The sequence below is a fragment of the Phaenicophaeus curvirostris genome, chromosome 5 (assembly GCF_032191515.1).
Source record: "Phaenicophaeus curvirostris isolate KB17595 chromosome 5, BPBGC_Pcur_1.0, whole genome shotgun sequence".
NCBI classification, from domain to species: Eukaryota; Metazoa; Chordata; class Aves; order Cuculiformes; family Cuculidae; genus Phaenicophaeus; species Phaenicophaeus curvirostris.
The window spans coordinates 21,800,088-21,823,483 of NC_091396.1; the positions used below are offsets into that span (position 1 = coordinate 21,800,088).

Here is a 23,396-nt window from a genome sequence, read left to right on the forward strand (position 1 = left end):
ATTTTTTCATTTATTCTAGTATTTTTCCAGAATTGGTCTCTTCTTTATTTCTTGACATTTTAAAGATGAGCACTGTGTTCACCTATTCACACACTTCTTGCACAATTCTGAGAGTTTTCAAAGGAAGCTAGAGGCTCCGAGCTTGCTTCACTCTATTCCCAAGGTATCTTCATGTGCACTTTCTTGGGCCCAACTGTCACTATGAATAGGACTTATTTAACCTAACTTTAGCTGCCTAGAAAATAGCTCTCTATATCTGTGCAGTGGTGTAAGTTCCTATCATAGTCAAGGGAGACCTAGTACAGTCAATGACCAATAGAGAACTCTTCTGGAGACATGCTGTGTGGGCATACTTGAGGATAAGGTGAATTGCAGTATTTCCAAGTTATTCTCAGATCTATTTTTTTCCTTTTTTGGATGGATTCTCTCTTCCTGAGTTTAGTTATTAGTCATGTAATTATACCTTGCTCCTTTTTGAAGAATGATGGAAAATGTAGTTCAGCCTTCTGCAAGTAAGCTATCACTACCTTTTTCTTTTTCTTCTGAATTTGCCTTCTTGCTATCCCTTATGCCCATTGCTTTTTGCAGTTAAATTTGTGCCTTATGATTTCTGACTTTGTTTCAACATCTCATGCTATTCTTTCATACTTGTTCTTAGGAGTTTGACCTCGTTTCCATTTTCTGTACATTTCCTTCTTGTGTTTCAGGTCATTGAAGACTGTGTTGCTTAGCCAAGCTGATCTCTGACCATACTTCCTATCCTCCTACTGTGTGGGATTGTTTGTGTTTGTGCCCTAAACATCATTTCTTTAAGGAACTGCCAACTCTACTGAATTCCTCCTGCTTTAGCCATGTTTCCCATGAGAGCTTACCTTCCAGTTCCCAGGGTTTATTGGAGTTTTCTTGTACAGAGTACATTGGACTTGAATTGATCCTTCCTTTTATTCCTTGTCTAAAAATGATATACATTATCACACTGCAGTTGCTTTCAACCAAATTACCTTTACCCTCATATTCCCAAATATCCTCCTTCTTGGTTGCTTAGCAGGCAGCCTCTTGGCAGGCTGCTGTGGAAGCACTTGGCAGGCTCTGGCAGCTGCTGTAGATCATAAGCAAGGAGTGGTTAAATGCTTCTTGCTATACCCAGAGGCAGACATAGCACATTGCTTTGTTATGTGCAACTGGAGATGCTCACCTAAACATTTGCAGGGAAACACTTGCATTTTTTAGCTGGGCATTCAATCAAAATAAAGACAAATACTACATATACAGAGTATTTCAGATATGCTCCTGGGAAAGCACCTGTGTGGATGCAGAAATACTTTGCCCAGCCTTGAAGTTGAGGTAAGGAGAAGACACAAACCTCTTCCCAATTTCCTTTGCAGATCTAGGCACAAAATTAAAGTAAGTGTCTCTTTGGACTGGTCTTTCTTTGTCTGAGTCTTTGTTTTCTATTTACCATAACCCAGAAAAATGGGAAATCTCCACTGAGGTTGTCTGATTGGTAAGTAAAATCAGATTGCTAGTAACTTACTTTTCACATTACTGTGATTTTCAGAATGTAGTCAAATCTCCACAAAGATAGACTTCTTTGTCACAGAGTTGTTTGGGTTTACTGAGGCATTATTTAGCTTTGAGATCACACTTCGTGAAGAAGTGAATCTACAGAAGATTTTTTTGGCAGTGTGTTTTTCATTGCTGTAACTCTCCTCAGTTAAGAGCAGAAGAGTTCTTATATGCTACAGTTAAGAGCAGAAGAGTTCTTATATGCTAACATACAGCTGAGAGCTGATGCTGCAAGGACTCTGGTGCCTGAAATGAAGAGACAGAAGCTTTCATTTACTTTCTGGCTTTGCTAAGGGTAACATGCACATTGACTTTTCTCATTTCAATACAGTTTGCAGCTGCATAGGATCTGTCAAATTTCAAGTGTTAAAGCAGAATTTTGCTGGATATCTGCCTCAGGATAACTTGTAAAAGCCTTCAAGGAAAAATAGTTTACAGCTTTTTATACAGGGTATTTTGGAAACTGTAGTTTTTTTCTCCCCTTATATAGTTCTGGTGACCTTTCCTCTAAGACGTTCAGGTACTTTACAGGCTTTAGAAAAAACACTTGAAAAAGGAGGTTAAGGGGGTTTCTCCTGTACATTTTCAGTGGAACATCTGCTGGACTGAGGTGACACGGGGGCGTAAATCTCCCATTTTAAATAACAAGGCAAGCTGGAGCAAGTGTTCTGGGGGGAAAATGCTGGGGATCACTGGCAGAATAGCTTCAAAGAATGAAATCGGCAGGAAGAAACAACACATTGATAAGCAGTATGAAAACTGACGTGGGAGAGCAAGGAAAATGTGTCAGTGTAGTTTGGGAGATACTAAAATAGCTCGAGGAGCTGAAGTGCAGAGCAGGGACTAGCTGAGTACAGAGCTGAGAGCAAGAAGCAGTGGGGCCGCGTGGGAGACTTGGAAGAATAAGAAGAGACAGATCTGATGAGCGGAGCTCGGAAGTGTGGTTGGTGTAGGGGGCTGTGAGGATGACTGAGGAGACTGAAGGAGGAGTTTGGCAGTGGGAGTCAGCAACGAGCTGGCTTGTGCATGAGGAAGATTGAACAGCAGAATCTGGGTGAGATCTGATGGGCATTTAGGAAGCTGGAAAACAGGATGTGCTGGGCAAGCTGACTGGGGACAGAGGATGGCTTTTGGAGGTGAGGATTTGCTGGAGGCTGGGCCTCAAGCTCTGCCAGGGGAGGTTTAGGCTGGACATTAGGAAAAAATTTTTCACAGAAAGGGTCATTGGGCACTGGAACAGGCTGCCCAGGGAGGTGGTTGAGTCACCTTCCCTGGAGGTGTTTAAAGGATGGGTGGACGAGGTGCTAAGGGGCATGGTTTAGTGTTTGATAGGAATGGTTGGACTCGATGATCTGGTGGGTCTCTTCCAATCTGGTTATTCTATGATTCTATGAAAATTTGCCTGAGGGGTGAAAGCAGGGACTGTGGAAGAAGGGTCACACCTGGGGCAGGATCTGAGGGAAAAGCACTGGTGCCAATGCAAATTTCTGTCCAGCAGGATAGGAATTCAGTGTTGGAGAATTGCTGGGGAGTGGGGTGCAAGGAGGTGGATTTGGGGGTAGCTGCTGTGAAAGAGTCGGGGCAGGACATGCTGAAGGTGGGAGCAGGGTAAGCAGGGACAAGCTGTGCCAAGGACTGTTCTCCTCCAGTAGCAGGAATGGCATCTTGCATGCCTTAGTCTTGCCATTTAGTTGCTGTCAGTGGTAAGTCTGACAAGCTTGGATCTTGTCATTATTGATGCCGGGCTTGTTTGGAAGATGGCAAACTGCTTCCACTAGCTATCATTCCATTAAACTGAGTATCATAAGATTGGTCAAGGGAACTAAACTATTCACTATTGACAATGATTTTTGTGCATGTTACTATGATGCCACATGAATACATTTTTCAGTAGTCTTTTGGAATGTGGTTTTTAAAGAAACAAGATATTACGCATAACTTGACACATTCAGTTCACAGAATGGATGGGCTCTTGAGATGCCCTAGGGCAGTGCAGTAGGATCCCCACTATCTACAGCAGATGAGGGAAGCTGTGCAGTGAAACAGGCAAGTAGTTTTAGGATTAGAGTTTGGGTTTTTTGTCTGCCACAATAATTGAATGTGATGTGGGATGCTCACCTTTTCAGAGACTCTCATTGAGTGTCCATTCTCCATTTTCTGGGTACTTGAGCAGGCTCTGGAAAACAGATTTGCAGATCTTTTGAGAATTCATACTTGTAACTGAATCAGTAAGACTCTTTTGAACTTAGAAGTGTACTGTAATGTTAAATACTCTGAAATGGAAGGAGAACAGAGACAAGGTTGATCACACATAAAGATTTAGGTTCCAGTGTGTGAGGGACTGCAGTGCATTTAATCTCTTTAAACATCTGTCATAATTTATTGGATAGCTCTGTGTATTCCTTTCTATACTAATTTTGTTGAATTTGTTCTTCTCCATCTTTACTTCACTGAATTATACTCTGCATCTTTTCCACTTCCATTCTCAACCTCTTTTTCTCACAGCACCGTCTGAGCAGTCTATGCAGCCTTTCTATTTCCCATGGCCCCAGCTCAGATTGCTCAGATTGCTGCTCCCTGCCTCGCTGGGAGTTTTTCTGGCAGACTCTATGCAGCCTTTTCGCATGTACCCCTTCTTTTTTTCTCTTCATTTTTTTTTTCTTTTCATCCCCAAATTGGCTTTCCTTTTGTGGGCTAGTTGGCAACAGTTTTAGCACACTGGCAGCGTAACTGGTGTTGGCCTTGCTGAAAAGGATTCTAAGGAGTGATTTTAAGTGAAAAATGTAATAGCTCTGTAGGTGCTTCAGAAACTTTTTCCAAGAAGAGGGGCAGCAGAGGAGAAAGCAGAAGCTATTTGCTTGTTAGCAGGGGCTAATAGTAGCAGGGGCGAGCAACACGACTGATTGGAAAGTAAAGTTGAGCTTTTAATACTGCATGAGAAATGACAGGTAAAAAAACCCTGTAAGGCAAGACAGGGAGATGACATAGGATGAAAGAGAGTAGCAGAAGATAAAAGGCATAAGAAGGTGCTGTTATGAGAATAACAAGCAGTTTAATGATGGCAATGAGGAAGGTAGCACTGCAGTTGCTGAGACCAGAAAGCAACCTGGTGCAGTAATGGAGGGCTGAGATGATCAATGTTGTGAAGCCTAGGACACCCCTGTCAGCCTCTTTCTCAGTCATCTCCAGTCTAGCTCACATGTTGCCCCCATTCTGAGCTTGTACCCATTCTCACATAACACCTTTCAGCCCTTGCTGCTGCAAATGAGATGATGTCAGATCCTGGCTCTTGTTGGCAAAATGACCCAGGACAGATGGCTCCTCTAGCCTTTGGCTGTCTGCAGCCTGTTGCAGCTTCTAATGCAGTGATGATTTTCCACTTCATGAAGCAGGCCAACCTGCCTGCTGAGACTACAGTTTTTGGGGTCCCCCTCCCTCTTGTCCATCCATAGTGAGTTGTACAGGAACCAGGGGGCTGCATATTTGGGTGAGCAAGGTGCAACAATGCTGTTAAAACAGCACACTCAGGACTGATTCCAGCAAAGCTTGTTTTTCCTGTTCATTTTTCAATTCTAGCTGTTCCTAGGGGTTTCTACACGTCATCCCCTCCTCAATTTCTATGTACTCATATACATATCAGTATGTATGTATTTGCAGTTGTCTTTTTGAAGGGATTAACAGGGCTTAAGTACAGAAGGGGCTCAGCAACTGAGAATGTTATCTGTTCCCAGAATTTTTCCCCACCTTCCACTGAGCTGCCCTACTGGTACATTTTTATTTCTGGCTTCAAATGTATCAGGAACACAAATAAGTATTGTTGTAATTCCATTCTTTTAATCTTGAGAGTCCCACTTATCATCAAGTAGGGTGCAGAGGATCGCCCCATGTGCTCAGCTGTGACCAAGGTCTGCCTCTGAGAAAAATTAGCATGAGAAACACCTTTGTAAGTTTATCACAAGGAGAGTTGAAATCCTTATCAACCTACTTAGTTAGTTTACTTGGAGCAAATAATATGCCACTGTAACTGATATTAATGCGTTTTGGAGTTACATGCATGTATTTATATATATGCACACATGTGTATAGTTGAGAAATATGTACACATACAGACAGATGACTGTGGTTACATGTATTTCCACCTCTGTATTTCCAGTTATAGCACTTCTAATTGTTCATAAAATTATCAAAATGTTGGTTTTTTTCAGACTGTTTTTTTCATACTTCTTTAAAACATGGAGATTTTTCAATTGCAATGGTTCAGCAGTTCCAGAAGAAGGATTAGGAAATGCTATATTATGAACCATTGTTTTAGCAGTTCAAGGACAGACTGATGTGCCAATGACACCCATTAAAAGCAATGCAGTCTACTGCTTCAGTGTCTGTGCTAGAAATAAACCTACATGGCAGGAGTGAGAACTTCAATTTGAGTGTGATGTGCTAGGTCACGTACTTAGATGATTTTATCATTGAATCATCTTTGGACTGCCTAAATATTTCCTAACTGAAAATGGACTAGAGATTCTATTTCAGACCTTGTTTTGGTCAAGGGAAAAAGGAACGCATTACAGAGCCAAAGTTGGTGGTTGGGTAAGCGTGAGTGGTTGTGGTGTAGCTACATATGGTATGGACAGGTAAAGTCCAGACTGCTAACAGACATATGGAATGGTTGCAGAAGTCTGGCATCACAAAATGGAAATCAAACATGAGAAAAATGATCCAAGAGAAAGCAATTTAAGAGAAAAAAAAATCCAATAATTCAGGCATATGATAGTTTTCTGAGCACCCTGAAGAAGTATAATCACATCATTGAGAAAGAGAGCTCTACTGGGTCAAATGATCAGGTCTGACATACAGGAAATGCGCAAGTAGGTGGCCAGCCACTCCGCCATACCCAGTACAGCATATAGAAAAGGAGAATGGTGGAAGTAAATAAAAGCATAAAATTGTCATAAATCTCTTCAAGGAAATGGAACGATGAAAAGAAAATTTTATGGTCAGCAAACCTGAGAACAAAGATATAAACAATGTGACACACCATTCTGGGGGGTTGTTATAAGGAGTGTGTATATTGGGAAGAAAAGAATCTTAATGCATTAATACAGGGAGATTATAGAATTATCAGTAATGCAAAGAAGGTTGGAATTCAATAAATTTTTCTCATTTTCTGAGGACTTCAGGCCTTTTTCTTGTCTTGTATGCACAAGATTGGCATTGCTTTCTCTAGTAATCTTTTCCCCATTTATTACCACTCTTGGCTTGAGCTATTGTTCTGGTTGCTCTTTTACAGAAATGTTGTATTATATTATAGGTAATGGATCTGACCAAACTTAGTCACTATTTTTGTTTGGGCTTTGGTTTTTTAAGGTAATAACCTCAATATAACGGATTTAAATTGCATAAATCATTTGACATGATGCTGCAGCATATTTTGGCTAAGAAGCTAGAAAGCCATGAAATCAGGCAGACACACATTCAAGGAATTAAATGCTAGTTAACTGACAGTTTTCAAAAAAACCCTTATCACCTTACAGAAATCCTTCTGAAAAGGTTCTGCAAGAAGGGTTCTATGAGAATCATTCCTCCTACTACGGGAAAAATCTCACCAGAGCATACACACCACACTGAGTCACATTCACTCCAGCAAGACTTGAACTGCTAGAACAAGGTCTATATGCAGCAGGAAGCTCCAGTGAACTGATGGGTGCCCCTTTTGACTCTCCTATCCACTCTGCTGAGTTTCTCCTGTTGGCTTGACCCCAGGTTTCCTGTGACAGAGTCTCTGACACAAGGTACTTAAGGCTAATTTATTAGTGGCACAGTGCCAGGTTACAACTCGAGCTGGGTGCCTCTGGACAGGAACTGTGAACAAAGAAATCCCTCACCAGTCACCCTTACAATCTCAGTTCCCACCTCTTGTAACAATTGATCCAATAATGTTCTGGGGGCTGGGGTCTTCTCATTCTTCACTGAGTTCTTTCCTTCTCTCTAGGCAGGCCATTTCTTTTCTTATCTTCAAGGTTTGCTGCTGGTTGTAGCTTCCTTATTTTTCTGGTTGAACTGGCTAAGAGGCCTTGCTTTGTGTATAAGTTCAACATAAATTCAATGTACGTAGGTGAAAATTCACAGCTCGTGGCCTAAGGCTTCATAAATTCAGCTACTGATGCTAAGCAAGTTCTTGCAGATTTGAGAGGCTTATCTATAGTTCATTCTTACAGTCCAATGCTAAGCATCTACCTCTAAAAGGTTGGATTAATTTTATTTCAGAGTAAAATGATTAATATACTTGGACGCTGCCTGGTCTCCTGTTTAGCAAGAGAGTCGTAAAATGATTGCTGAGGAAATCTGTGGAATCCAGTATGACATGCAGTGTTGAAAATATTAAGCCATAGCTGTATGTGGTTGATCTATAATGATGTTATCTGGGGAACAACCAAAACCCAACAATGCAGTGTAAGGCTGTTATCTAGATTTTATGCTTCACTAGAAATAAAAAGAAAACAAACAAAAAAATTTACCAAACCTCCACAGTTATGAAAAAAGCATATTAATGCCCTATATTTAGTTTTTAGTATTTTCTCCTCTCTTTGGTTGCATGTTGGTTCCAGAGAGACATTTGGATCTCCGACTCTGGATCTCTGACTCCTCACTACTTTTCAGTAGAAGAAATTTCTGTCTTTTTTTGAGTCCTATGGTACTGTCTTTTCACCTTCCTTGTGGGATCCCATTCTTCTGCCCTTTGGTTACAGCAGGACTAAACCATTTATTATGGTGTAGTTGTGTTAATAGACTCACCACGTCTTGACTGAGGAATGCCTTATATTTACCCAGTTAACACAAACCACATTTAATTCAAGGTAGGATAAGATAAAACACAAATAGAAGTGTTAATTCATTACATCTGAAATAAACAACACAATTACAAATATCTGGAAAAGACGTAAGGGAAGAAATAGAAATAAAAAATCACCTGATCTACTGACACTGAATGCATCGCAGAGGTGGTTTTTGATTTGGAGCCTCTCCTCCCTCCAGGTTATTTATATATATATATCTCCTCCTCCTATATATATATCTCCTCCTCCTATATATATATATATATATCTCCTCTCCTCATTTCCAGGTTATTTGTCCTTCTCCTGGCAAAATGGCTGTCAGAATTTTCTTTCTTTCTTCCTGTTTTTCAGGTTCCTCTTAGGTGATTTTCATTGTTGGAGATTCTGCATTACATAGAACTCCGTATTGGGATCTCCCATCAGTAAACAACTACAGAAGAAGCCTTTGGACTTAATCTTCAGGTACTTCTCTGGATTGTCATGTCAAACTCACTTGTTGATAGAAGGTTTTAGCTCTCACAGCCAATCTACACTTTGAATTTTTACTGAGGGGTCCAGGCAGTTTCTATCTGCTACCTTGGAGCTCGTTCTATCCCTCCTGAATTCTCCTGAATTAAAATAGGGATTCTTTTGCTTCCACAAATATGCTAAAATCTTAAAAGAGACTTAGCTGTGTTTGACTACCTCATTAACAGCTTCTTTCCCTCAAGGAGGCGAGTGTCTTCCATTTCCCTCTCTTGACTCCTTGACATGTTTCAACATGAAATGTGTCTTATGGCAGACTTTATGTTCTGTACCAGTAATTTAATTAAGAAATACATGTGATACAAGTATCTAAATAGGGTAAATTAATCTAGATAATTTTCTGATTCTCAAGACAAGTGTGATAACAATAACTACCCTGAGGTGACATTATTTCAGTTAAATGAAGTCCAACTTCTTTTTCCTAAGCATACTCTTGCAAGGAGTCCCTGTATGGAATTATTTAGTGTTATATTTATTTTAAGTTCTACACAGTGTGAAACTGTGTCTTCAAACCATTTCTGCAAAAGAACAAAAAGAGATCACTCAAGTTTGGACCTCATGAGATCAATGAACACTTTGACTGACTTCAGCTGGCTTTGAAACCAACTGTTGATGCATTAGAAGTCAATAACTTGCACAGTGAAGGGAGAAATGACATGCAATGAAGAAAAGGTTAGAGGCCAAATTATCAGTTAGTTTCCTTGTTTAAATATTTTGTCTAAGTTTTCTTATGCCTCTTGGAGACAAAGCAAAGAGCAATACATGGAGTGTCTTGCAGTGATGTGACTGTCAGATTGCTTCTCCAGAAGATCCAGGCAGCTTTTCTCCTGAAGCTGAAACGAGCTGGAGGAGGCTTGTGCTGATATTGTGGTGTTATAATTCTCATAAGAAAAACTTTGATTTCACAGAATAACTTCTGTCCTGCTATTCGTACATCTGTGAAAATTATTTTTACCAAGCAGAAGCTTTTTGAAACCAAAATAGTGGCTCATTTACTGTTGTGTAAACAGAGATCAGGTCACTGGTATTTCTGAAAGTTCCCTTCAGTTTGTAATAGCTTTTTCTCATATTTTTTCTTGTAGCATTGTGCAGCCAAGAAAATGCAATAATATTGGCTAAATGCCATTGTGTGTATAAATGCTGCATTCACTTAAGTGATTATTTGAACAGTTTAATGTAAACACAAACAAATTGTTCATATATGTGACTGCAGATTTGCTCATAATGATGCTTAGAGGTCTGAGAGAGTGAATGGTCTTCCCTCTCCATTTCTCAGGTCATGCCTACACTGAGAGAAATTTAAGAATTAGTAAAGCTGTTAACTATATTAGTTTGAAGATATTCTGGTAAAGACGTGATATAATACTCATTTGTCAGCCCTGAAAGGAAGAAGCCTTGTGTGCAAATACATTTTCAGCAATTTAATTAGTGCTGCCTCTGCTGCTGTCTCACAGGAAACCAAGTTCCATTATGGCAGGTGGGGTTTATGTACATCTGCATGGGCTGGGGGCACCACAAGTAACGTTCAGAGTGATCCTGTTCTATCTTTGTAAAAACAAAGCAAAACAAAAAGTTGAAGTTCTATCCTCAGGAAATCTAGGCAAAGATGTTTTTATTGCCAGCAGGTTCAGTGTGAAAAATCAAGAAGTGGAAAAAGCAGTGTTGTTTGGCTTTTCTGGTGGTGCAGACCTCATGGGACAGAAATAGAATGCCATGTATGCCACTAGTCATGGTTTTGCACTTAATTTTGTTGCTTCAAATAAAAAGTGATGTAAAACATGCTTATTGAGAGGTTATGCATGGAGGACTTAGCTCTGTCTCCAGGAAGTGCAAAGAAACAGAACAAGGAGAGGGAACATGTTGATTGTTGGACTGTATTGGCCTTCTCTCCTTCTATCTGTGAATACAGACCATCTCCTTTGTTGTTGTTTCCTCTCCTGCTAGAAGCTGCTGCCTACCACAGTGAACCATTCTGGGGCTCTCATACTGCATCAGGAATGGCAGCAAATCTATTTACACTGCAGTGTCTTCGGGGGAGAGAGAATGAGAGAATTAATCTGTTGTTAACAGTTAGGATTCTCTGCTGTAATATGGAAGAGTTTATCCTGCACTGAATATTGATTTCTGTGTACAAAATTGAAAGTTCCAGAGCAATAGATGGGAAGAAACTCATCCTGAACACATTATAGGCTTGCAGATAGGCCTGTTGCAGGTTATAGAAAACGTAGTACTCCCAGCCTCCAACAAGTAAGATTATTTAAGAAAAATACATCTCTGTGATCCTAAATGAGGTTATTGTTACACTGCACAAAGGGATAGATGAGTTTGCTTGGCAGGAACGCCAGCTTTAAATGAGATGGGAGGAATATTTGCTCACACACATTTCATTGTTCTGAGAAGGGGGAATTCTGTAATGCTTTGAAATGGTGGTATTATTTGTTTGGTTCAACAGTATAATTATGGTGAGTCTTTTTCATAGGAGAATTCTTACTTATTAGCAAGGCCTGGTTTTATAGGGCTTGAGAGTTTTTTCTGCTATAGTAAATTCTGAAAGAGAATATCATGTTACCTTTGTTGTATCAGTCGTAAAAGACCTAACTTGTAATATCTTTCCTTCTTGACAGAAAGGCAGATTTCCACTTTAGAGATCACGTCATCCTCTTTCCCGTGAAAATACTATGAACCAGAAGGTGTTAGTTTTCCTTCTCCCGAATTTTATTTTTGGGATATTTCTTTTTGGGTTTTTCTGTAAAAGACAAAAAAACCTCACAGGTGAGTAAAGGATTTACCAACAGAAATACTTCAGATTTTCTAGAACCAGGGACACCTTTCCTAAATGTGTTAGAAAGTAACATAGGAGCCTAAATCCTAAACAATGCTATGAAAATATCCAAGGCCCTGTCACTGTGGTAGCCATCTTAGCAATGTATGAGAGGAAGAGCTCTACAAAAAAACAGTTGACATTGGAAGTGTTAGAACATGCATTGTGCTCAGAATAATATTGCTAATATGTTGGAAGTTTTAATTTTAACAAACTTCACTAAGCAGGATAGTTTATTACGTGTTTGCCATAGTGGAGTCCAGTGACAGTAACACAAATAATTGATTTTATCATGTTCATTAATTTTTGTAAAAAAGAAAAAAAAAAGATACTCTATTTCACAATAGTAGTTTAAATTTAAATTTATTCCTTGGTTGCAGGTGCTTTTCCTGATCCCACTGAAGATTGGCTGGCAATTCAAAATGATCGCAAAAGCACACTGGCTTCTGTCTGCCTGAAGAACAACCTTCTTGAATCAAGAAGCAAATTGGGTTCTCGTGTTGCAAAACAGCTCTTTGTGGAGCACAAACATAAATTTATATACTGTGAGGTGCCCAAGGTAGGCTGCTCCAATTGGAAGAGAACTATTTTTCTTCTCCAAGCAGACTTGAATGCCGAAGCTTCTGAAATTGAGCATGACCACATCCACCAAACCTCACTGATCAAAAAGGTGGTGACTTACCCTCCTGCCAAACAAAAGGAATTTCTGAACAATTACACCAAAGTAATGTTCACCAGGCATCCTTTGGAACGGCTGGTTTCAGCTTACAGAGACAAGCTTCTGCACTCTGAGCCATTCTACAGTATCACTGTTGCAAATGAGATTAGGGCAATGTTCAGGAAAAACAAAAACTCTTCTGAAAAAGTGAGTTTCCAGGAGTTTGTCAACTTCATTATATCAAAACCACCAAATACTCTTGACATTCACTGGAAACCAATGTTTCTGCTCTGTGATCCTTGCAACATTCACTATGATATTCTGGGCAAGTATGAAACTCTTGGGTTAGATTCTGAGCATGTTCTGAGGATCATTGGAGCACCAGAGAGCCTGCACTACCCCAGCTTGAAGAGGTATGGCTCAGAGAAACGAACTAATGGTGATATCACCTTGGAGTATCTCAGACAATTGAACTCAGAACAAATCGAGAAGATTAAAAAGTTATATCAAATGGATTTTTTGTTGTTCAATTATACTATGAAATACGAGGATTATTTCTCCCTGAATCACTAGTGTAGGTTAAAAGAAGAACAGTTCCTTTGTACAGAATGGGCTGAACTTGTCCTCACAGGTGCTTGATAGGGGGGTTGGTGACTGCTGCTGAGATTTTACTGATGGTTAATGGCATGTTTTATCACCCTAAGCACTCCTATAACAAATCCCTGCCATGATTTGTTGTATTGTATAGTATTTTATCTATATGAAATGATAATCTTCCTGTTGATCGTTAATGGCACATGTCTGTTTCATAAACTGTTTATAAATGATAGATTTTGGTCTGTTGTTAAAAGATAGGGGAAGGATAAAGTTGTTTTTCACAATTTTTAGAATACCATTTTTTAATATAAATGATTTTAATTTTCTATTAGGAAAATATATATGAAGCAATAAATAATCTGCTTTAGAGTGAAACCACTCTCTGTTTGAAAAAGCCTCAATCATAAATCCTGTAGGAAAGGAGCAAATAACTTCAGACATCTGAAGCTGCATTACACAAAACTTAATGCCTGATTGTATTCCCCCCTGGCAGCCCTCTCACTACCTGTCTCGTCCCTCAAGCAGTATAGTTGACAGCCATCTAGCCAGGGTTTCCCTTACATCTCTTAAAAAAATCTTCTGATGAGCAGGTCCAGTGTTCATACTGACTTTGAAAACTCTTTTCAGCACCTTTGTGAGCATTATAGTCTGATTTAAGAGTGAGAGTGTGAAAAGTGCATCTTTTTTAAGAGAAGTAGTTAGAAGTACTTTCTGAACTGCACAGCTAGAGTGGTGCAGGATCTAGAATCTCATTGGAAAGGTGACTCATCTATTGCCCAAGAGTACTTACCACTCAGTCAACTGACTGGCCAGTCAACACAGCTGGGACAATGTTTGGGTTTTCCCCATTTGTGCCTGCCGGAGCCCATAAGCCCTTGGGACTTACCTGAGCATGGCCCTTAGGTGGAGCTGGGTAACCTCGGATAATACATTTGTTCTACCTGTTGCTTTCTCACCTCACAGGAGACTGACCACAAATAAATTGTAGAGTTATAGTGAAGGGAGCAATGAAGCCTGTGGGAGAAGCAACTCAAACCATTATCCACTTCATATTCCTAGGTGGCTTTGGTTTTAGATCATTGAGGGGTTTGTAACTGCTATTATGTTAAATATGAAACTTGCCCCATTTTTAAAAAATCAATTACTTAGTCACACAGAAAATTAATTTGTGACTGTATAATTGTAGCAAGTTTTAGAAACTAATTGTGGGTACTGGTACCTTCTTTAGGGGATGTCAGTCTCTCAGGAGCTAACTTGAAAAATTTCTCAAGAGCACTTGGCTCCTACCAGCTCTGTCTACAAATGTATGAAGGCTGGCAGGCTAGACTTGTATCCAAGGCAGGCTCCCAGCTTCTCATTGCATAGAAAAGGACAGAGACAAAATAACTTAATCACATCGCAGTCACCAATCTTTATAGCCATTGCTGCCAGCAGCGTGGACAAGGGAGAGGGAAAAGAGTACTGGGAAAAATGGTTGTAATGAGATTTGCGGCATGAGGGTTGTGAAGGGAGCTCCCAGTGCCGGAACTGAGATGCAGGCTGGCCTGCCTCAGAGGAAAGGTGCAGTAATACATTGGACATCAGCTGAAGACACTGATAAGACCATGGTGACAGAAGGAGGCAGAGGAAGAAGCTCCGCATCCCTTCTTGATGGCAGATGGTACACAAAGCCTGGACTACCGTTCAGTACATCTGGCAGTGCTTGTGTGGCTGATTATTCCATAAATGTGTCAGCTTTGGCACAGGGAGAGATCCAAAGTGAGAAGACCTAGCAAGAACAGCAAACAATTATTTTTTTTTAAAAATAGCCTGTGATCTTGTGCAGATTGATTCATGGTTCTGGATCTTACCCTCACCAACACCATATCTGGTGTCCCTACAATCCTACTCTACACTGACACTGGATTGCTCCTGCTGCACTGGCAACTTTGTAGTTCATGGATATATTTTTACTTTTAAATTGTGCTGAGGCAGGTGAAGCTGAAAATTACTGCCACCAAAGTTAAGGCTAGGCAGACAGATGCAGTATCTCTCTCTCTCTCTTTCCTGAATCAGAGCCATCTCCAGCTATGTGCTTCTCCTGTTCTCTTTGCCAGACCCTGCAAAGGAAGACGCTTCATAACTTGCTGCTGCATGATAGATCCCTCCAGAGCTATTAAGGTTCAGCAAAGACACTTCAATTTCCTGCCACCATCAGCCAGCTGAAGAAAACTCTGAAAAAATAATACTGACAGAGTTCGATAGGTATCTTTGCTATCAGCACTCTAGTGTTAACACTCCCCTCCAGTTTCTTGCTTTAGGTATGAGTGGCTTTCGATTCTTATTTCCTCTCTCACACACAATCACATTTTCTTCCTATGGTGGTGACAGAAAACAGATGACTAATTCATTCATCACAAGCACTAATCACTAACAGAAGGCATCTATTGATGCAGAAAAATCTCTGTAACTATTCAGGATGAACTTTCAGATTTGACACTTGCCCATAGGAATCTGTAAGTAGCATATTGCCTGGAACCACTGGCTGCTGTAGTGCTGTTTAGCTGTTGTGGATCTCAACTAAAAAACTGCAGAGGACATGTGTATGCCCGTGTGCACATATAGAAACAATTTCAGGATGCAGTATCATACAGGAATGATGGAAGTCGTGCATTACCAATGCTAACAAAATGAGAATAGTAGGTTGGCATCTGTTATAAAATAGAAAAAAATGGACATTATCTTATAAAGGATCTTGAAACATTTCCCTGCAGGTATCTTTTAATGCTAAATTTACTGCATTTCCACTTCTGTGAGCTTGAGAATATTCTCTGACAGCCTCCCTCTTCCCCAAGAGCTACTGCACAATGGAGCAGGAACATATAAGAGATATACAATGCGTTTTGTAGTTAATGAAAACAATGGAAACTTGCTAGATGTTGTAACAAGCTTTCACAGCTTACGAAGATTGGCATAGAAGTTTCGGTTGAGCTCAAAATATTTGCCTGCAGGAGAAAATGGCAGGGTATTTGGTACTTGTATTGAGCTGGCTGTATTTTTTTAGCAATAGTTGTCATGTGGCAATGCTTGCAGAAAGGTCTGGTCTATAATGTTTCCCAACATGTGAGCAGTTGTCCTTTGCCTGGAGCAGACTGGGAACAGCACCACCTTGTTTACTCCCCAGGTGAACCCCAAGGCTCATTCCACTTGGCAGCACTGTAAAATTGCTGCTAAAGGGCTTACTGTTATTTTGTTCTTGATATTGTAATATAATAAAAGTTGATGAAATCCTGGACTTTGTCCTACTCTGCCCACAATAACTGCAGGACACCTGCAAACTTTATGATGAAAATGATGACTGTAACTAACAATTACATGCCTGTGGTATGACCATTGCTATGTTTTGTTTCTAGTTAACATAATAAAGTTTAGTGAGTCACACATTATTCTATTTGTTCATCATTCTAAATAACATTTGTTTAAAAATAAAAATAGACTCAGAGCTATTTCATGAAGTGACAGGCCACACGCTATCAGACAACAATAAATACAAAGCCATTTGGCTCTGCTTCGGTACATTAATATGAAGCTAACTCACAGGACTTTTAAAGACTGAAAAATGTACTAAATACTTATGAGTATTCCAGTTTGGAGAAAAGATGAATCTAGGTGGGGAAAAGAAGAGAAACAAAAAATATTGCCAAGTCAAGCTTGCAGCTTTCCTACAATTCTGTCTATCAGCAGTGAGGAAATAAGAGAGAATTTTCCCATTCTCCTGAACACATCCTTTCAGGATGGGTATCCACAAACTTGACATCATACTTTCTTTGTGAAAGTATAACAGATCTGATAGTTGATCAGTGTGTGTGAGCACTGGAGACCATGTCACCATTTTTTTCCTTAAAGCATAGTTTCCTCCACTTAAAAGTGATGCTTCTGCCTTTAAGCAGTCTTAACTTTTCACACAGTTTTGAATGTGTGTGTTAACAGGTAAACTGTGATTGGTGTTTTCTTGTTCAGAGAACTTCCCAAAGCAGGGCAAGTGTAAACAGAATAAAAGCTGTCCCCAGAACAGCATGAACATTGGAAATGAGTGCTTGCCGCTCCACAGAAATATCCTTTGACCAAGGGGAAGAAGAGGAAACACCACCTGTGCAAATCATTGCACATAAAACAAACTGCCGCCCTCATGGCTCACGGTCAGAAGGTGATTCTATTTCTGCATTCAGATTGCCAATAGGTTAAAAGCCTTTAGCTCTATGAGCTCTAGTTTTCTTGGCTTGTCTGTCACAGAAGCAGAAAAGGAAAGGGAAAACAAAAAGGAAAAGAAGAATACACTTAAGTTCCATGATTGTGGTTTAGGCCTAGCATAATTTCCCACTGTTAAGGCACTTCTTATTTCCCTTCCTTCCAGAATTATGTGCTGGGTCATGCTTTAGTAGAAAACAAGAACTCATAAAATTATATAACTTATATAAATTAATGTGAGCTAAATAAAATCAAAGCAGGCAGAAAATTTACCTGATTGAAGTGTCTGAAATTTCAGTAAGTCCTCTTGGAAGGTTTGACTACGTATCAAATATACACAGGTATGCAGTCACAATGCTGCTTCTAGCTAGTAAGAACTATTTTTAAATAAAAAGCTCAAGCGATCATAAATCTCAGTCAGTATTCTAAGTCTTAAAGTACAATGAATCAGCAGATCACAAATGAATGATACGTCACAGAATCAGGTCTGTGAAAAGGAACCAGCTCAACACTGCTTCAGGACAACCCTTATACACCTCACCTTTGCTCACAATTACTATACGACCTTCTGTATACCTCCAGGATCCTTCTTTCTCAAAAAGTCCCGTCATCCCAGTCTGTGGAGACATTGTTAAGAGATTGTACATAATTTGTGGTGTTCCACCAAAGGTATAAAGGTTGAGCCATTACTGGGGCTCAGAGCAGAACTTAGCATGGGTGCCCAAAGTTCGGTGGGTGTGCTCTAGTTTATATTTCTGTCATTTAGCAGAAGTGTGGAGAAAGCTTTTCTTAACTACAGATCTATGATTGATATGCTGACTCCCACCTCATTTCATTGCATTGTTCCCTCTTTTTTTTCCCAGATCCCTTCTTCAGTGCTCACCTGAAGTGCATGTATGGATTCCTGCTGAGTTCCCACAGTTAGGGGCCACCAAGCAGGTGCTGCAGATGCTGACTTATTCAGGCACAGGTTGTTGCCAGGTGTGTGTTGCTGGATGTATTGCAACTATTGTAAGAAGGCTTTTTGTGTGAGAAAGCTGTTCAAGCACCTGCTCTGTGAGTGAGTTATTACTACAAGGTGAGTTGTGACAGCACTGTGAGGAAAAGATCTAGCTAAAAGGGGCCCATAAGCCCGACACACACAACACTCTGCATTAACAATCAACAGCTTTAAGGAGGAAGTGCCTATATTGATTATAATGATCTTGTGGTGTTTGAAGGGTAAAATATATAAACAAATAAATACATCAATGAGTATTCCCTGCTCTCTTCCTCAGGATAAAGCATAGCTAATGTGTGTGTCCTATATGAAAGGAAGGAAGGGATGTATTCTTCAGTTAGTAGTAACATTTTACAGGTCTGTACTATTCTGCTTCACATTCCTGTCTAACTATGGAGGCTTCCATGGGAAATTCCATGAGTGAGTGACACATGAAAAGTATGGCAACAGTTTTTGATACAGGTACACATTAGGAAACGATTTGGATGCTGACACAGCATTACAGCAACTTGTCAAAGGAGTGAACGTGACTTATGCTACAGCTATGCATGTGTAGTGCTTTCCACATTTGAATTAAGACGAAAGATGACTCTAGATCAAAATTTTCATTTCCAGGACTAATACTCTAATTTGAAAAGAAAACTTGTGTTTGGTTGATGTGGTTGTTGTGCTTTTGGAAAATCAGTGTTTTATCTGTGGGACAGGTTTATACTCTGCTCACTGACCAGCAAGAATTTCTCAAGGGCTGCGAGATTAGGATTGTCCAGCCTGGAGATTTCAAGTGGTCATAGGTTGAAGAGAATATAGATCTTGGAAAGTACCATAGCAGTAATTCAAGCACCTATGAGAATATATTCATGAAATGCTTGGCTCCAACATTATAAATAAGAGATTAAGAACTGTGCTTTTGACCTCTAGTGACTACCTACTAAGTATAACAAAGGTGTTTCCCTCTCCTTGAGAAATCAAGAACTGGTAGAGGTCTCCACAACATCTTCCACCTGGAACAGGAGAACTGGGCAGTGTTCAAGAATCTTTGGGACACCAGAGAGGGACAGAAATGAAGTGTTTGGCACGAGAAGCCTGGAGACTGTAGTCCAACACTGCTGCACTTTGAAGTGGGGCTGATCACAATAAGCACCACTTCATGAAAGACTCCTTGTCTCTTAAATTCTGCTCTATAATTAAGCTTGTATTCATCTAATAAAAGGCCTGGGATGCCAGCTACACTATACTTCACCTTTTCTAGGAAAGTTTCTGGTGGAATTCCTGCAGGTGTTGATTAGCATTCAGTGTTTTTTTCACTGAAACGTGTAGTTGATAATTCCTTTGCAAAAAAGCCTCCTAGACATCTTAGAAAATGAACCTGAAGGGATCTTCCAGACATTGTCTGTTCCAGGACTTGTAACCTGTCATTTGGTGGCTCATGGCACCAGAGTCCTAGCTCCCTGCTAAACTTCCTGATTTTAACTCAGGACCCTGCCCACAGTGCCAGATTTTACCTGCAATTGGCCAAATACGCTCTTCATCAAACAGCTTAGCAAGTAATATTTTTCAGGCTTTGCACACTGGTTATGTTTTGCAGAACTCTTCTTCATCTTTGGTTCTCTCTTCTGAATTCTCTCCAGGTCCAGGTAGTCTCCACTTAAGCATGATGCCCAAAGCTGGATGCAATCCTGTGACTTTACAAGGGCTGCACAGATTGAAAGCATGAGCTCAAGTGTGTTATATATTGAATTCCCATTTGTATTGTGAATTCAAAGTCACCTGTGCACTAGTGCATCACCTCTTGTATTGTTAAGATTGAACCACGATACTGCATCCAAACATCCCAGGACAGAAGATGTGGTCAAAGCTTTGAACCTGGAGCTGTTCTAACTCTCCAGGATCAGACAGCCAGACTTTTGGATGTTTCTTTCCTTTTTTTTTTTCTTTTCTCTTGACAGCTAGCAACCTTGTAAATTAGGCAGATTTAATCGCCGTAAATCTTTGAAGCGAGTAACCAATCTTTCATCCAAGTTCACATGGGGCCATCTGGTGGTGAAGCGTAGGCTAGGCGAGAGAGGACCACCCAGAGAGGGGTAGTCCTTGATGGCTACTGTGTTTCAATTCTTTGACCTGAAGTCTTGCATCTCAAGACTCTCATGCCTATTCTTTCTCTCCCTCTGCTTCTCTCCTCCTCTTCTTCTGATTATTTTCCTCTTTCTAAGAGACTCCTAGAGTGCATCAAAGACAATTTCTTAACCAAGGTAATAGACACCCCAAAATGAGGGAATGCAATACTGGACCTTATGGTCACCAATGCAAGCGAGCTCATCAGTGATGTCAAGATTGGAGGCAGCCTGGGTTGCAGGGATCACGCAGTGCTGTAGTTCAAGATCCTGAGGGATATGGGACAGGTGAGGAATATAGCCAGGACCCTAAATTTCAGGAAAGCAGACTTCCAGCCCATCAAGGAGTGAGTCAGTAGGACCCCCTGGGACATGGTCCTTAGGGACAAGGGAGCAATAGACCTGGCAAATATGTAAGAATACTTTCCATAAAGCACAAGAATGCTCAGTCCCCAGAAATCATGTAGGGAAGGAAAATCATGTAGGGTACTGAAGGAGCTGGTGGATGTGCTGGCCAAACCCCTTTCCATCATCTTCCAACAGTCCTGGAAGACTGGGGAAGTCCCACTGGACTGGAGGCTGGCTGATGTCGTGCCCATGTACAAAAAGGGTCGCAGGGAGGACCTGGGAAACTACAGGCCTGTCAGTCTGACCTCAGTGCCAGGGAAAGTCATGGAGCAGGTGATCTTGAGTGCTATCATGAAGCACATGCAGGAGAACCGGGTGATCAGGCCCAGTCAACATGGGTTCACAAAAGGCAGGTCTTGCCAGACTAACCTGATCGCCTTCTATGACAAAGTGACTCGGCTGCTGGATGAGGGAAAGGCTGTGGATGTGGTCTTCCTGGACTTCAGCAAAGCCTTTGACACAGTTTCTCACAACATTCTGCTTGAGAAACTGTCAGCCTCTGGGCTGGACAGGCGCACACTCTCCTGGGTGGAAAACTGGTTGGATGGCCGGGCCCAGAGAGTGGTGGTAAATGGTGTGAAATCCAGCTGGAGGCCAGTGACAAGTGGGGTTCCCCAGGGCTCAGTGCTGGGTCCAGCCCTGTTCAATGTCTTCATCAATGACCTGGATGAAGGCATCGAGTGCACCCTTAGCAAGTTTGCGGACGACACTAAGCTGGGTGGAAGTGTTGATCTGCTGGAGGGTAGGGAGGCTCTGCAAAGGGATCTGAACAGGCTGGACCGCTGGGCTGAGTCCAACGGCATGAGGTTTAACAAGGCCAAATGCCGGGTCCTGCACTTGGGGCACAACAACCCTATGCAGTGCTACAGACTAGGAGAAGTCTGTCTAGAAAGCTGCCTGGAGGAGAGGGACCTGGGGGTGTTGGTTGACAGCGGACTGAACGTGAGCCAGCAGTGTGCCCAGGTGGCCAAGAAGGCCAATGGCATCTTGGCTTGTATCAGAAACGGCGTGACCAGCAGGTCCAGGGAGGTTATCCTCCCTCTGTACTCGGCACTGGTGAGACCGCTCCTCGAATCCTGTGTTCAGTTCTGGGCCCCTCACCATAAGAAGGATGTTGAGGCTCTGGAGCGAGTCCAGAGAAGAGCAACAAAGCTGGTGAAGGGGCTGGAGAACAGGCCTTATGAGGAGCGGCTAAGAGAGCTGGGGTTGTTTAGCCTGGAGAAGAGGAGTCTGAGGGGAGACCTCATTGCTCTCTACAACTACCTGAAAGGAGGTTGTAGAGAGGAGGGTGCTGGCCTCTTCTTCCAGGTGACAGGGGACAGGACAAGAGAGAATGGCCTCAAGCTCTGCCAGGGGAGGTTTAGGCTAGATGTTAGGAAAAAATTCTTTACAGAAAGGGTCATTGGGCACTGGAACAGGCTGCCCAGGGAGGTGGTTGAGTCACCTTCCCTGGAGGTGTTTAAGGCATGGGTGGATGAGGTGCTGAGGGATATGGTTTAGTGTTTAATAGGAACGGTTGGACTCGATGATCCGGTGGGTCTCTTCCAACCTGGTTATTCTGTGATTCTGTGATTCTGTGAAGGGAAGAGACTAGCGTGGCTGCGTCAAGACCTGCTGATCAAACTGAAGAGCGACAGGGAACTGCACAGGCAGTGCAAGCAGGGACAGGGAATCTGGGAAGTGTAGAGAGATGCTGCCTGTTTGTGTAGGGATGGGGTCAGGAAGGCCAAGGCACAGCTTGAGCTCAACTTGACAAGGGAAGCAAGCACTAAAAAGAAGCACTTCTACAGGTATGTCAACCATAAAAGGAAGGTTAAAGGAAGTGTACTCCCACTGATGAATGAAAACAGTGACCTCATATCAATAGATGAGGAGAAAGCTGAGGTACTCAACAACTTTTTTTGCCTCAGTTTTCACTGACAACTGGTATCGTCCCCCCTCCTGGGTCTATGGACAACAAGAAGGGAACCTGAGGGGTATAGCCCCTCCTACTGTAGGGGTTTAATCTGATTTTGCTTTATAATCTGCTTTCTTAGAAAGATAAACAGAGATGGAAACCAAATCTAATGATTTGCAATCCCAGTTTAGTTACTGAAGAAAACTCCTTGTGCCTTCAGCAGTGGAAACACCAAAGACAAGTGTCAGATACTAGCTCAGCACATGGATATGGCAGCATTAACTTTTGCCATAGGGTCCTGCATAGTTTCTTCATGTACAGATTTAAAAAGCACATCAGAACAATAGTTTAGGAAATCTGAGAATTTATCTACTAGGCTGAAGAAGGTGACAGAGCAATTTACCTTCTGATCTGGAAAAAAAAAAAGTGAAAAAGACAGATCCATGGCCCTAGGGAAGAGATATTCTCACATTTTCCATTATTGATATACTCCCATGGAAATTGGAAGTTAATATTTCTTTAATGTAGAAGTCAGAGATTATTTCCCATTCACCCTACTACGCATATTACTTTCAAAATAATAAGAAAAATAAGATAATTAAAACTTCATAGATATTACCACAGAAAAAACTTGGAAGAACTAGACCTTAAGCATACCTTTTACATATTATTTTATCTACTTTTTATACTGTTTCACTCTTGTAACATTTAGTGCAATAGGCTGTCCATTGTCACTGGTTACACAGCATCAAT

At 41.1% G+C, this 23,396-nt stretch overlaps 1 protein-coding gene across 5 annotated transcripts; it reads left to right on the forward strand.

The window, feature by feature from the left end:
• Positions 1-1,293: 1,293 nt before the first annotated feature.
• LOC138721163 (carbohydrate sulfotransferase 8-like) lies at positions 1,294-13,483 on the forward strand. Of its 5 annotated transcripts, none has more exons than XM_069857920.1 (4): positions 1,294-1,344; positions 8,751-8,861; positions 11,549-11,696; positions 12,126-13,483. In XM_069857920.1, the coding sequence occupies exons 3-4, from the start codon at positions 11,603-11,605 to the stop codon at positions 12,974-12,976; spliced, it is 945 nt and encodes a 314-aa protein (XP_069714021.1). In that variant the 5' UTR covers positions 1,294-1,344; positions 8,751-8,861; positions 11,549-11,602; the 3' UTR covers positions 12,977-13,483. The 5 variants fall into 5 exon arrangements, with proteins under 5 accessions (XP_069714021.1, XP_069714020.1, XP_069714017.1 ...); XM_069857919.1 differs by lacking the exon at positions 1,294-1,344 and adding an exon at positions 2,575-2,702 and having other exon boundaries at positions 8,751-9,596; XM_069857916.1 differs by lacking the exon at positions 1,294-1,344 and adding an exon at positions 2,575-2,702.
• Positions 13,484-23,396: the final 9,913 nt, after the last annotated feature.